Here is a 12,502-nt window from a genome sequence, read left to right on the forward strand (position 1 = left end):
CATCCCAAGAATAATTAAATAATAGGTAGATACAGAAATTGATTAAAAGTAGCACTTATAATGTTTGACTTAGCTTTGAAAGGTTTTATTAATAATGTTAATACAATGAATATTATTAGAAGAAAATCTACTATTCATGCAGCCTAATGCCATGGACTAAAAAACCTCCAAAACATCTACTGGAGAAATAGAATTCAGTCACATGATAAAATGTGCATCCTGAAGCACATTCTAAATATCACTATACATTATAATAAATTATATAAATGCATAAAAGTAAATATAACATAACAGCAAAATCAACTACCATGGCAGGCACTGTTAAATTTTGCTATCATAAAAATTAACATTACAAGTTTTTTCCTTTCACTTTGTTTCATGTGTTTTGTGTCCATTTAGTTGTGAAAATCCTTCTCATCAACTCAGAATTTGCAGGACTTTGCCCAGGTAAATAACAGAGTACCATAATGCAGGAAAACAATCCCAAACTTGCTGAAACAAGCTGCTGAAGTATTTTATACTGTGTTGATGTGTAACCACAAAAAGTCCACATCAAGACTCAGCCCCATGAGTCTTATTTGATTTTCATGGGTATTTATTGAAAATCCTGACAGACAATCAACCTAGGCATAAGAAGAGCACCACATACCTGAATTGTTCTCAAATTGGTGAGCAGCAAGTTCTGTCCTCTTTGTTCAACCAGCAGAGAGTCACGCTGCTGAGTCAGGCGCACATCTGACATCTTCAAGATATCCTTCTCCTTCTTCAAATTTTCTGCTCTCACCTTGAAGGCAGCAAATAATAAAAACTTTGTTGTCAATCCCAAATCCATCCATTAAACTTAGTATTATTTTAAAATCCATGTGAATTAAGCCAAGAATAGTAAGAACAGAACTATTGGACATTCTGCTTTCCCTGCAAACTGAAACACTTTGCAATGTTCTTACATCTCCACTCTTCACTTGGGACATTCCAGCATAATCGTAAGGAAAACTCCAGTGCTACCTTAGAATATCCCACAGTGCCACATGTTGTTACTGACCTCTGCCACTGCCAGTTTTTCATTAGCTCCCCTCAGGTCCTGAGTCATGGTGTTAATGATCTGCTCCTGCTTCTGAGTGGTTGCTGTGAGTTTCTGGGTTCTCTCATGCAGGGAGGTGATTTCCCGGCGATAGCCTTCCACGTTATCCTGCAACATCTCGTACCTTCCAGGGAACACAGCAAAGCAAGTCTGCCACACTGCACTGTCCAACTCAACAGGGCCACACACACAGCTGGGTGTTTCATGGTTTTATGCTTCAGTTTGCACATACACCACTCACTCAAATACAGCTTCTGCTCTTGATCCCACCTGCACTATTTCCTTTATGCTCTTACACAGAATAGTCAGTATCAATGTTTAAGTAAGCAAACAATATCAAGCAGCCAGGGAACACGAAAGGGAATGCTATTATGTAGCTGAATTACCGTTTGGAGGCAAATTCCAGCTGTGTGGATATCTTGGCATTTTGTGACCTCAAGTCTGTGACCTGCTCCTGAAGCTTTTCATTCTGTTCATTCAGAAGTTTGTCATTCTCTGCCTTCTCTTTTTTATAGTTCTCAAAAACTTCCTGCAACTGCAGCAAAGAACAGACACAAAAGTGCTTACCAGAAGCGAGTAAAAAGAACTAGGGACAGCTTTGTGCAGTGTCTACTGAAAAATGTACCTGCTTAAGAGCAGCCTTAGCCTCCACAGTCTCCACAGACTCACTCATGGACACTGGAGCAGGAGTTGCCATGGACTGAGGTAAATTTGGACGCTTTGGAGTAGATGTAAGACAGATCTCCTCTGGTAACATACCTGAAGCTACAGGAAGGTAAAGGGAGTTTTAAGCAACACTTCTGCTTGCCAGAGAAGATCATACAGCCCTGCAGCCTGGGTACCTTGTAGAGGAATGATGGCCCCCGTGGTCTGGGTGAGCAGGATGCGGAACAAGTCCCGTTGGCGGATGATGGACTCCACGAGCTGCAGCTGGTGCTGCCGTGACTCCCGCAGCTGCTGCAGCTCACTGACAGCCTCATCCAGCTGGCTCTGGAGCTCAGAGATCCTGAAACAACAACAGCTGCCTTCAACATCACAGAGAGGCACATCTGGGTGTTCTAGGCCCCTTCCTTCTATAAGGATGGTGAGGGGCTAGAGTGTGTCCAGGGAAGGGACTGGAGCACAAGGAGCAGCTGAGGGAGCTGGGAAAAGGGCTCAGCCTGAAGAAAAGGAGGCTCAGGGGGGACCTTCTGGCTCTGCACAACTCCCTGACAGGAGGGGAGAGCTGGAGGGGCTCGGGGTCTGCTCCCAGCGAATAAGGGACAGGACAAGATGAAATGGGCTCGAGCTGTGTCAGGGGAGGTTCCAGTTGGACATCAAGAATTTTTTTCACAGAAGGAGTTGTTAAACATTGGAAGGGGCTGCCCAGGGACGTGTTGGGAGTCCCCATCCCTGGAGGTGTTCAAGGAAGGCCTGGACATGGCACTCAGTGCTCTGAGCTGGTAACATCTGGGGCATAACTTTGTCTCAATCCTGGACATCTTTCCCAAACTTAATGATTCTGTGAACCTATGACAGAATCCTGCCAATTTCTAGGAGACTGGCCTTTGGGCTGCCATCTGCAGATGAAAAAGAAAGTACATCTCTTTCCTGGACAGCAGAATTCTGTTCATGTAAATAATTTCAAAAATTTAAGTAGCATGAATATAGTCTGGCTAAGAAGCTTTCACACAGAATTCACACCTGTGGCCCTTACAGTAGTGATTTAGATATGCACACATGCAGTTTTTTGTTTGGCTATCAGGAATAAAAACTTAGGTTTTTGAAAAACAGCTCTGTTGTGTGAAATCACTCACTAGAAGACTGATAATTATTTTTACTTCAAGTTTTGATAACAGGACCTATTATAAGACAAAAAGCTATAAAGCCATTTTAACAGAAATCTGAAGGTCCTGCAGCTTACTAAGAACTTGCCTTTATGAGTTACATAACTGTTGAACACAATTAATAACAACCAGAAGTAAAAAACTGAAAAATGCTTGAATGAATCCTTGTTACTATTTAGCACAAAGTTAATGAAGAGGTGACCTACTTAGATGATGTTGTTTCTTGCTCCTCTTTTTCTCTTGCCTCCCCCAGCTCCCGAAGAGCCACGAGGAGACGCTGATTCTGCTGCTGAAGCTCTTGGATATTTCTGTAGGAAACCAGGTGTTGAGTGATCACTTCAGAAGAGCTGCTGATGTCAGCAGAGCTCACTGCTTCATCACGGATCACGTGGTTGCCTCTGGCTTCTTCCAGTTCCATTAACAACACACAGATCTGAAAGAGAACAGTCTTCGTGTAAGGCCTGCACAGACTCTAAAGTTTGCTCTAAAAAACAACATATTAGGAATAAAGGACTTGGTAATTAAGGGGTTTTCCCTACAATGTGCAAACAATTATAATCAAAAAATCCTTGTAAGATAATTATATGACAGAAAAAAATAGCTTGACAAAAAGCAATAAATCACAAGTACATAAACTGTTCAGTTCTGTGAACAGACCACAGGACAATCTAACAAATCTAACAAAGAAATTACATAGATGAGTTTTCCATGTCAGATGCTTCACAATATTATCCTAAAGCAGCACCACTTCTATCCAGCTACACTTATTCCAGTTTTGAAAGTGGAACTACCACGCTGTCCTGAGGAGAAGCTTTAATGTCACCAAGGTACTTAGGACAGCCAAAGTCTCTATGACTGTGGCTGAACACAACTTCCAAGTAAACATCTGAAATGCAGCAGCACATGAATATACCAACTGCAAACAGCACATTTAACCACAGCAACGTTTCTTCTACCTGCTGGGAGAGATCCTTCACTCGCACTTCCAGTCTCTGGCTCTCCCTCTCAAAGAAGGAGGCATGTTTGTTGGCTTGGTCGGCGCTGTCCTGCAGGCGATGGATCTCCTGCAAGCACACAAACAGGAGCAAACATCATACCTCAACTGGACACATTCCTTTCCAGAGAGGTAACAGCATGGGCAAACATGTCTGGGCAACCAAACTTCTCCTTAAAGTTACTCTCCCAAGGTTAAACTCCAGGTGTTCCGGAATCGAAAGCCACATTCTTTTGTAATGTATTGGTGTATGCCGTAAAACCAGTGGGAAGTGAGCAATGAAGTCTAATTTTATACCAAATAAACACTAAACTTTACAGTGAACCTACTCTCTCAGAAAATCAGAGACTGTAAATCACCACTATAAAAAAAAATACAAAATACTTTGGTTTTATAAAATACTTTGTACAGTTCCAGAAATCGCAAGCCAGAAAGTCCAACACATCTTTTCCCATAATAAAAGTTGACTGAAAGATCAATTTCATACACTTACAACAGCAATTAGGATAAAAGATTTGAAAATTCATTTGTTTTCCAAAATTATACATGCTCTTTTATTTTATACCAACCTTCATGGCTTGTTCAAGCTTTGCGGACAGACTTGCAACAGCTTTTTGGGAACGCTCAAATTCTTCACGCTGACGTTTTAAGATTGGGGCTTTGGCTTCTACTTCCTGAACTATTTCATCCAAATATTTATTGATTCTCTTATTCTCCAGCTTCTCCATATGCAACTGATCCTGAGTTTCTACATAGGCATTGTACAGCTGCAACAAATAGATTTTGGTTTGTTTTTGATATGCCTGTATAGATCTCTTCAAAAAGAAAACACAGGTAATGATACAATTCATACCATACAATTTATGCAGCATTGCAATTTTGTACAATTTAACTAGTTAATTCAGAAAAACAAACTGGACTTTTAAAATAAGGTTCTAGGACTCATATCACAGCAAAGAAGTTACCCATATTAATTTTTAACTGGTAAACTTTATAGTGCAACTGTCTGCAATAAAAGAATTCTATGTAAAAGGCGTAAGTTTTAAGCAAACTTAAGACACATCCAAATCAGTCACACAGCATAGAGGAATTTCATGGCTGGATGAAACAATCAGTAACAAACAACACAAATTGCATAAACAGAAGTGTAAAATCCCCTAGAACCTGTGTGACCTATTGTTAATTTTTTTGCAAGTATAGGCCAAAAGCACATCAGTACAGATTTAAAAAGTTATGCAAGTATGAAAAAAAGGCTTCTCCTGCAAAAAATGCATATAGAAAATTTATATTAAGAAAACTCACCTATTTATGAATTTGATCTACTAAAGAAAAACTGTAAGGCATGTTGAAAAAAATCCTAGTAACTTAGCAAGATGTCTGCCTCAAGTAAGATTTCCTTGCCTTCATCACACATGACCCCAAACCCAAAGACTGCCCCAAGCCTGAACCTTTCTGTTCTCAGTGTCACTGTTGGCATCCAAGGGCTTTACTGCTGGAGGGGCTGTGCTCACTCACTTCAGTTAACTTCATTCCAGGCTTGACCACTTTGGCCACTGCTGCAGCAGTGGGAGACATGGCTGCCAGCTCCTCCTCGGACAGGATTGCTCCTGGAAGCACAATCCCACAATTACCATCCAAAAAGCTGCAATAATCCCCACCAGAAGTACTCTTAAATATCATATCTGACTGGCTTTATTTGAATTGCTGAAAAGCTGTTGCTACTAGGACTCCTAAAATTTAAATAATTTCAGAACATGAGCAGTTGAAAATAGCTGGAGCAAGGCATAACCTCTGTTTTTTAATCACACTGACAGATGTCTGGAGTAGCAGAACACTGGTTTATTTTCATTAAATTACCTCAGGGATAGAGCAAATGTACTCCATGCCTCTGTTCCTTCCTGCTCTCTATCCTTTAGAAACTATGGATAGGTAGCAAACAACAAAAAAAGACAGAGCTAAAACAGCTAAGCAAGATTTAATGTTAAAGAGAAATTTAAAGGCCAGAGGTTTGTTTAGTGCTGCCTTTTTTTAAAGAGGAAAATAAGACTAGTTTATCATCTCCACTTTCCTCTCCAGGAAACCACTAAAAGTGTGCTGGTTCAGCCTTGAAGGAAAGGTTCCTCTCCATTTTCTTTGAAAAGATAACAGATTAACAAAAAAACTTCAAGTAACTATGAGAGATGCACTTTCTGCTGAGGGGAGCATGTTTATGTACATATATAAACACATGTATATATATGAAAAAGCTTCTAAAATTATTAGAAATTACCAAACATAACATTAGATTAATGCAGCTGGTTCTTACAGAAATTCAGAACAATATCCTTGCATAAAAGCCCAAAAGCTTCTGTATTTCAGGTGCCAGCTTATCCCACCTTTGCGCTTCGTAGCTGACAGTAAATCGTTGGCATTCTCCAGCTCCTTTTCCAGCTTACTGATCTTCTCTCTCAGCTCCTTCTCCATGGCAGCTTTTGACTCCTCCACCTCAGCCAAATGCTCCTGGGCTGCTTTATTAGCTAAAATTAAATCAGACAAGCAGCTTGTGTGTTGTGATTGATTTTTATTTTAAAAGTATCAAAATTTACCTGTGTACCATAAATTTTACTTTATATGATCTGCAGAAGTTCATGCTGGTAAGAAAACTCAGAAGCGTGAGAAAAACATGAACCACTCTCTATCACCTTTGCTTAGAAAAGGGCAAAAATGTGAACTGTCCTTAGCAGTGAAAAGAAACCTAAACTATAAAGCTAAAGTGAAGACATATCTTGCAAAATTAGACCCTTTCATCAAAATCCATAGTAAAATTCCAGGTGTATTTGCAAATAGCTCCCCAACCATCAGTAAATTCAACTGCCAGGTACAGGTTTTGTTACAAAGGGACTAGTATTTCCATCACCCCAAAAGCTCAATGAAATTCATTTCAGGAATACAAAAACCCCATTTTTCAGAGCATTAAGGTACTCCAAGGAACCCAACTGCTCTCCTCCCTTTGCCAGCTTACCTTCACCTGCTTCCTTGAGGAGCTTGTGCAGCTCTTCCACTGCTCCTGTCAGCTCATTGCTCTTTGCCTCTGAGTCATCAGCAGCACTCTGAAAAAAGCATTTTAGCTCACGTTTAGTACACAGCAACAGCAGCCCCATGTTTACATGAAAACTTCAACTGACCACAAATTATGAACAGTTTTCTGCATAAAATGATGAAAGATACATCTAAGCTGGTCAATCCTTTCCATGCGGATTGTCTCACTTGGATGCAAATTGCCTGAGAGCAAGAAGCATCAGACACTGATTTGATGTGACAATTCCCAATACAATGTATGGCCTTTAGCTGATTACAGCTGCTGCTGGCTCTTTCCTTCTTCTGACTAAAGAAAACTGGGAATTTTCAATACTCCATTTCAAACAGTCTGTAAAGTATGGTAATTTTAAGGGCTCATAATACATAGCAGTTTATGTTTCTTTGCTTCCAGCTTGAGATCCCCCAAGTGTAAAGCTGTAAAATGTTACTCTGGGCATCTGTGCACGAAAGCTCAAAAAGCAGAGCTCAGTAACCTGCACACTAAAATGTGCAAACCAAAGAGCAAGCAGTTGAACATTTCAGCTTAGTCAGAAGGTTACAGGACATTTTTCAGTCTTTGAGCAAACAGAACAAATATTACTTGTTTAGATGTTGTGCCTTTGACACAGTACAGGACATTCAGCTGGGTTCTAACCAAGTCACCAACACCTGCAGTGTTCAGAAATGAACTTCTAACTCAGAAAATCTCTTCCACAGTCATACTTTCCACATAAATTGTAACATTCCAATAGATCCTAGGAGATAACCACATTTTTACAACATGAAGACTCAAAAGAGTTGGCAGAAAAATTACTGTTTCAACCCCAGTTTTGCTTATTCTCCAAGACAATCCAAACAATGTAAAAGTAAATGCTGACTACTACAGCAGCAATGAAAACAATGTTTTGCATGTTTCACTAAGTCTTGCAATGGAAGTTAGTCTTTCCACATCCAAATTTTGCGGGGGAAAAAACTCCAAACTGGCCTGCATTACATAAGATGTAATAAGATGTTAATAAGTTGTAATGGAATTAACAAACTCACCTTATACAAGTTGGATAATTTAATGTGGGCATTCAGTTCATTGTGGAATCTCTCTTCCATGCTTGCCTGCTGCTCTTTTGCCTAGCAAGTGAAAGAGGAGACAGGGTAGGGGAGCATTCCACTATTTCTATTTCATTCCCATAATGCTGTTTAATACAATTCAAGCTGTCTCACCTCCTTCAGTTTATTCAAAAGTTCTTCAACATGTTTCTGGAGGTTTTCATTTGACTGTTTCAAGCTGTTCACCTGTTCCTCCATTCTGGAAACCTATTCAGAGAAGAAATAAACTGGACTGGGAATGAAAAATTTTATACAGTGTTCTTATTTTGGAAAATATTTGTCTCATTGTTCTTAACTTAAAAATAAAAACAAACCTAAAAGCTTCTGAAAGAGCATGAAGGGCCACTCAAATACAGTCATTAAAGTATTGGCTTTAATACAGTTAATCTGGTGGCACGATTTCTAAGAAATAACTCAGTAATTACACTACCTCCTCCTTTTTGTTCTCCAGACTGCATTTGAGCTCCAGGATTTCATTGCCTTTCTCCCTAGCAGTATGGAGCAGTTCATCTGTTTTGGCTTTCAGCTCAGCATTCAGCCATGTGTTCTGGTTCTGCAGCAGCTCTTTTTCTTGCTCCAGCCTTTTCTCTCGGTACTGAAAAGAGAATTGCACAGTGTGATTGCAGTAGTTCCACAGAAAATAAAGCAGTCAATTAAACTACTCTGATTAGAGGAAAAATGTACTGTAGCAAAAATGTACTGTAATTTGGTAAATACAAGCAGTGCTCCTTATTACACTGGTAGTAAGTTACAACTACCAAGCAATGAGAAACTCCTGCCATTTGAGTTAGTTTCCTCTGAGTTTACATTAGCTGGGAACATGAACTAGATAAGTAGCCTTTTAGAGGAAATTAATTATGATATTGAGGTTTTTGTCCTTTCCTCCTCTCTTTGTGCTGCCCAAAGAGTAATGGTACTGGTTCACAGCTAATTATTTTTCTACTTTCTACCTCCCTTCGTGGATCTGGAGTCCTTCCTAGCAGGAAGGAGCAGCCACCACTGCCACCAAGAAGGCCTGGACATACTTGCCCAGCCTGATACCCCTTGTCTTCTATGAAAACATATCTCACTTCTAGTCACAGCCACCAATTTTATAAGAAAAGAATTTGCTGTAAATAACAGGTACACACTTGAATTACTTTCCAAGGATTCATAACAAAATGATGATTATATCACACACAAACAGTGCAGAACACACATTGTGCTTATAAAGCCCTACTCACCTTCATGGAAACATCCGATGTTTGAAGCTCATCCAACTTCAGCTCAAGTTTTGCCTTTTCTGTGTTTGCCTCTGCAAGCTTTTCATTTAAGCGTTTAACATCCTCTGGAAGAAGGAAATCAGTGTTAGAAAAAGCTGTTGCGCAACAGCTTTAATTACTACATTGTAAAGAATGACAACAGGCAAGATAGCTTTCTATGCAATTGTACGTTGGGCACTAAGATACTGTGTAAGGCACATTTTTAAATCAAGAAAAACAAGCACCAAACTGCTGTTTTTCTGCTATTGCTGTGTTATTTCCTAGTATTTATTGACTGTGTTCCTGGCTGTACCATTTAAATGTTCAACTTCCTGAGATCGCCTTTCAGTTGTTCGGACCAAGTCTCTCTTCTCAGCTTCCAGTTCTTCCTTCTCTCGACTTAACTGGCTCTGAAAAAGATTGCAGAAAAGCAATAAAGAAATGTGATCAGCTCTCTGGAACAGTTTATAGCCACTACTTACACTCAGAATCACACAGCAATGAGCTAAACCTCCGTGAGTTATCCCAGCCAAATGAACACTGAGATAAGAGGCTTGTAGTGGGCAGATAAATCACAACAGAGTTATTCAAAACTGCATTTCAATTTAATATTCTTGAAAAGACAGCTGTGATAGTCAAGAATTTACTGAAACATCTTTATTTGTTTAAATAGAAGGGGTAACAGAGTAAACAAGGAATGAACACATACATCAATATAAAAATCAAAGCAAAGTCAATAATCTTGGATCACTGACAGGCTACATTGTCTCTGCCCTCAAGGTATCACCACAAAGCACTTCAGTCAGACCCTGGTAAGCTCCTCTGGGAAAACAATGAGATCCATCTTCTCAATGTGAAAAAAATCTAACACACTTGTTTTAGCTTCTGCTTCAAAATTACTGCTCTGCTGGATCACTCAGCTCAAGTGACTCATCCTGCAACCCAGTGACTTTTGGGCATAACACAAGCAGAATTCTGCCAGAGTGTGGGAAAGGAGGAGGAAAAACAAAACTCTTTTTGATATCTCTGTCTGAATTTTGGGGGTTTAGTTTAAAGTCACTTCACAACAAATGTCAGCTAGAATGGAAAAATCCATCCAAGCTGAAACAAAAGCACCTGCCCACCTGTCATTCAGTTTGCTAAAACATCACTTTTTACTTGAAAAGTTCCTGCAGTTTTCCTGCACACACACCCCAAGGACATGTAAACATCTCCTTGAGCTCATACTGGTACTGATCCTGATACATTCCATTGCAAACTGAGTGCATTCTGTGCTGCAAAGGGCCAGGGAAGCACAGGATTTCAGCTCCTGGCTGAGGCCCAGCAGTACCTGAACGGCCGCATTCCGGTCCTGGGCAGCCTCAAGCTCCTTGTTCTTCTCATTGAGCACCTTCAGCTGCTCATCTGGGGGTAAAGGAACAGCAGTGAGGGATCTCCACTAAAATGTGACAGAACTCACTCTCCAAATGCAACAGAGTCAAAATTTCCCAGACAAACATTTTTAACAAGAGAGAGAAGAATGCCAGAGCACACCCTGGATGGACCAGGGGTATTGAGGCAGGCTAAGGCAATCCTTAGAGCAGAACCTTTTGTGAGGATCAATATAAAGCCCACTGTACTGTCACTATCCAGCAAGGGGCTTTTTTTTTCCATGAGAACAAAAGATTCTATTAAAAAACAATGACTTGAACACACCACCAAAACACATCTCTACAAATGCAGCTGATGAGAGATTTTCAGCTCCTGTGTAAAACCTGAAAGCAGTTCCCACAACACAGGACTAAAGGGTGAATATGCTCCCCAACACTTAAGGATGTTACACAGTTCCACTTACGAAGCTTTTTAAGCTCCTCCCGTAGAGTTTGACATTCCTGGGTCTCATTTACAAGTCTTTCCTGACTCTGAGCCAGTCGCTTTTCCACTTCAAAGTATTGTTGTTCTGCAAAATAACAAAGCCATCTCAGTTATAATAAACAATTTTTTCTTTCTCACCTTTACCAAGGATCATTCTAAAGAAAATTTATAAAAATACTAAGATGTAATAGAATTTGAAGCAAGGAAGAAAAAAGAACATCAAAAAAACCTCAACATTTTTGAAGGCAAAAATCTGCATTTCCACATTGAAGGAAGGTGGCTTAAAACACTTTGCTAGCATGACAAGTGGCATGTTTCAGAAACTGTGATATGTTTCAGCATGGTCTAGTGGAAGGTGTCCCTGCTGATGGCAAGGGTTGGAAATGAGAGGAGCTTTAAGGTCCCCTCCAACCCAAATCACTCTATGATTCTGTGAAATGACCCATCATGTAAGAGCCTAGTTAATCTGAATAGTTCTTTAACATTTTTGATGTAACCAGAGACATTGTATCAGACCAATTATGTTCTGTGGGCTCATGAGAACTTCTTTTACCCCTGGAGTATTTCTATACATATACAATAAAATCCACAGAGCCTCAGGTATCAAGGGATTTGATCTGGGGAAACTTCTAATGAAGACTTCTTAAAATTAATTCCTGGGCTCTATTCCCTTAGCAGTTAAAAAATAAGAGAATTAGATGTGAATTTTTGTGATCTGGAACAGAAACTGTGTCACAGAGCTTCACTGTAAAATACTTGGTAAAAGCAGAACTAATCCAATTCTTGGGCAGGATGGGCTTCTAAGGAAGCACTGAGGGATGTTTGTTTATCTTCTCCCTCTCATACATTACAATCTCAAATAATGTTGCCCCTCCTGCCACACACGAGAAGAATGGACCTGGAAGAGAGTAACTTGCTAAAATCTGTTAAAAATCTTAATTTACAACACACCTTAGTAATATATTTTCCAAGATTTCTACCACGGAAGAGATGGAAAAGCAAAATGGTAGAAGTAAAGTCTACATCAGAAGTGTGCCACATCCTCAACAAATTAACTCATATTCACAACCTCACACTCTTGTTTCCTGCTCTCTGCTGGTATTACTGCTCTGTGATCAACTCACGTCCAAATCATTATAAAAATATTGATTCCATCAGGGTCATTTTACAGAATGGAATTTAACAGTAACATGCAAACTTAAAGCTGTTTGAGAACTGTGCGAACAAAGCTGTATTTCTCCACAACGAGGACCAAAGTAGATTGAAGCACATAACTGTTTAGGTTGGAAGTCATACCTAAGATCAGAGTCCAACCATTACCCAGCACTATACCAAGGCCATTGCT

General features: G+C 39.8%; 1 protein-coding gene across 4 annotated transcripts in view; it reads right to left on the reverse strand.

Moving 5' to 3' along the window:
* TPR (translocated promoter region, nuclear basket protein) overlaps window positions 1-12,502 on the reverse strand; it is a 33,536-nt gene that overhangs the window by 20,033 nt on the left and 1,001 nt on the right. For all 4 annotated transcript variants that reach the window (XM_062497886.1, XM_062497888.1, XM_062497887.1 and 1 more), the window contains exons 2-19: window positions 11,138-11,242; window positions 10,634-10,707; window positions 9,617-9,713; window positions 9,286-9,389; window positions 8,493-8,657; window positions 8,177-8,269; window positions 8,003-8,083; window positions 6,903-6,990; window positions 6,277-6,417; window positions 5,417-5,508; window positions 4,471-4,668; window positions 3,864-3,971; window positions 3,114-3,340; window positions 1,924-2,087; window positions 1,707-1,846; window positions 1,468-1,616; window positions 1,043-1,205; window positions 650-784 (exon numbers count right to left, since the gene is read on the reverse strand). In XM_062497886.1, the coding sequence (XP_062353870.1) occupies window positions 650-784; window positions 1,043-1,205; window positions 1,468-1,616; window positions 1,707-1,846; window positions 1,924-2,087; window positions 3,114-3,340; window positions 3,864-3,971; window positions 4,471-4,668; window positions 5,417-5,508; window positions 6,277-6,417; window positions 6,903-6,990; window positions 8,003-8,083; window positions 8,177-8,269; window positions 8,493-8,657; window positions 9,286-9,389; window positions 9,617-9,713; window positions 10,634-10,707; window positions 11,138-11,242 (2,324 nt within the window). The remainder of the gene's footprint in view (window positions 1-649; window positions 785-1,042; window positions 1,206-1,467; window positions 1,617-1,706; window positions 1,847-1,923; window positions 2,088-3,113; window positions 3,341-3,863; window positions 3,972-4,470; window positions 4,669-5,416; window positions 5,509-6,276; window positions 6,418-6,902; window positions 6,991-8,002; window positions 8,084-8,176; window positions 8,270-8,492; window positions 8,658-9,285; window positions 9,390-9,616; window positions 9,714-10,633; window positions 10,708-11,137; window positions 11,243-12,502) is intronic.

The sequence above is a fragment of the Cinclus cinclus genome, chromosome 8 (assembly GCF_963662255.1).
Source record: "Cinclus cinclus chromosome 8, bCinCin1.1, whole genome shotgun sequence".
NCBI classification, from domain to species: Eukaryota; Metazoa; Chordata; class Aves; order Passeriformes; family Cinclidae; genus Cinclus; species Cinclus cinclus.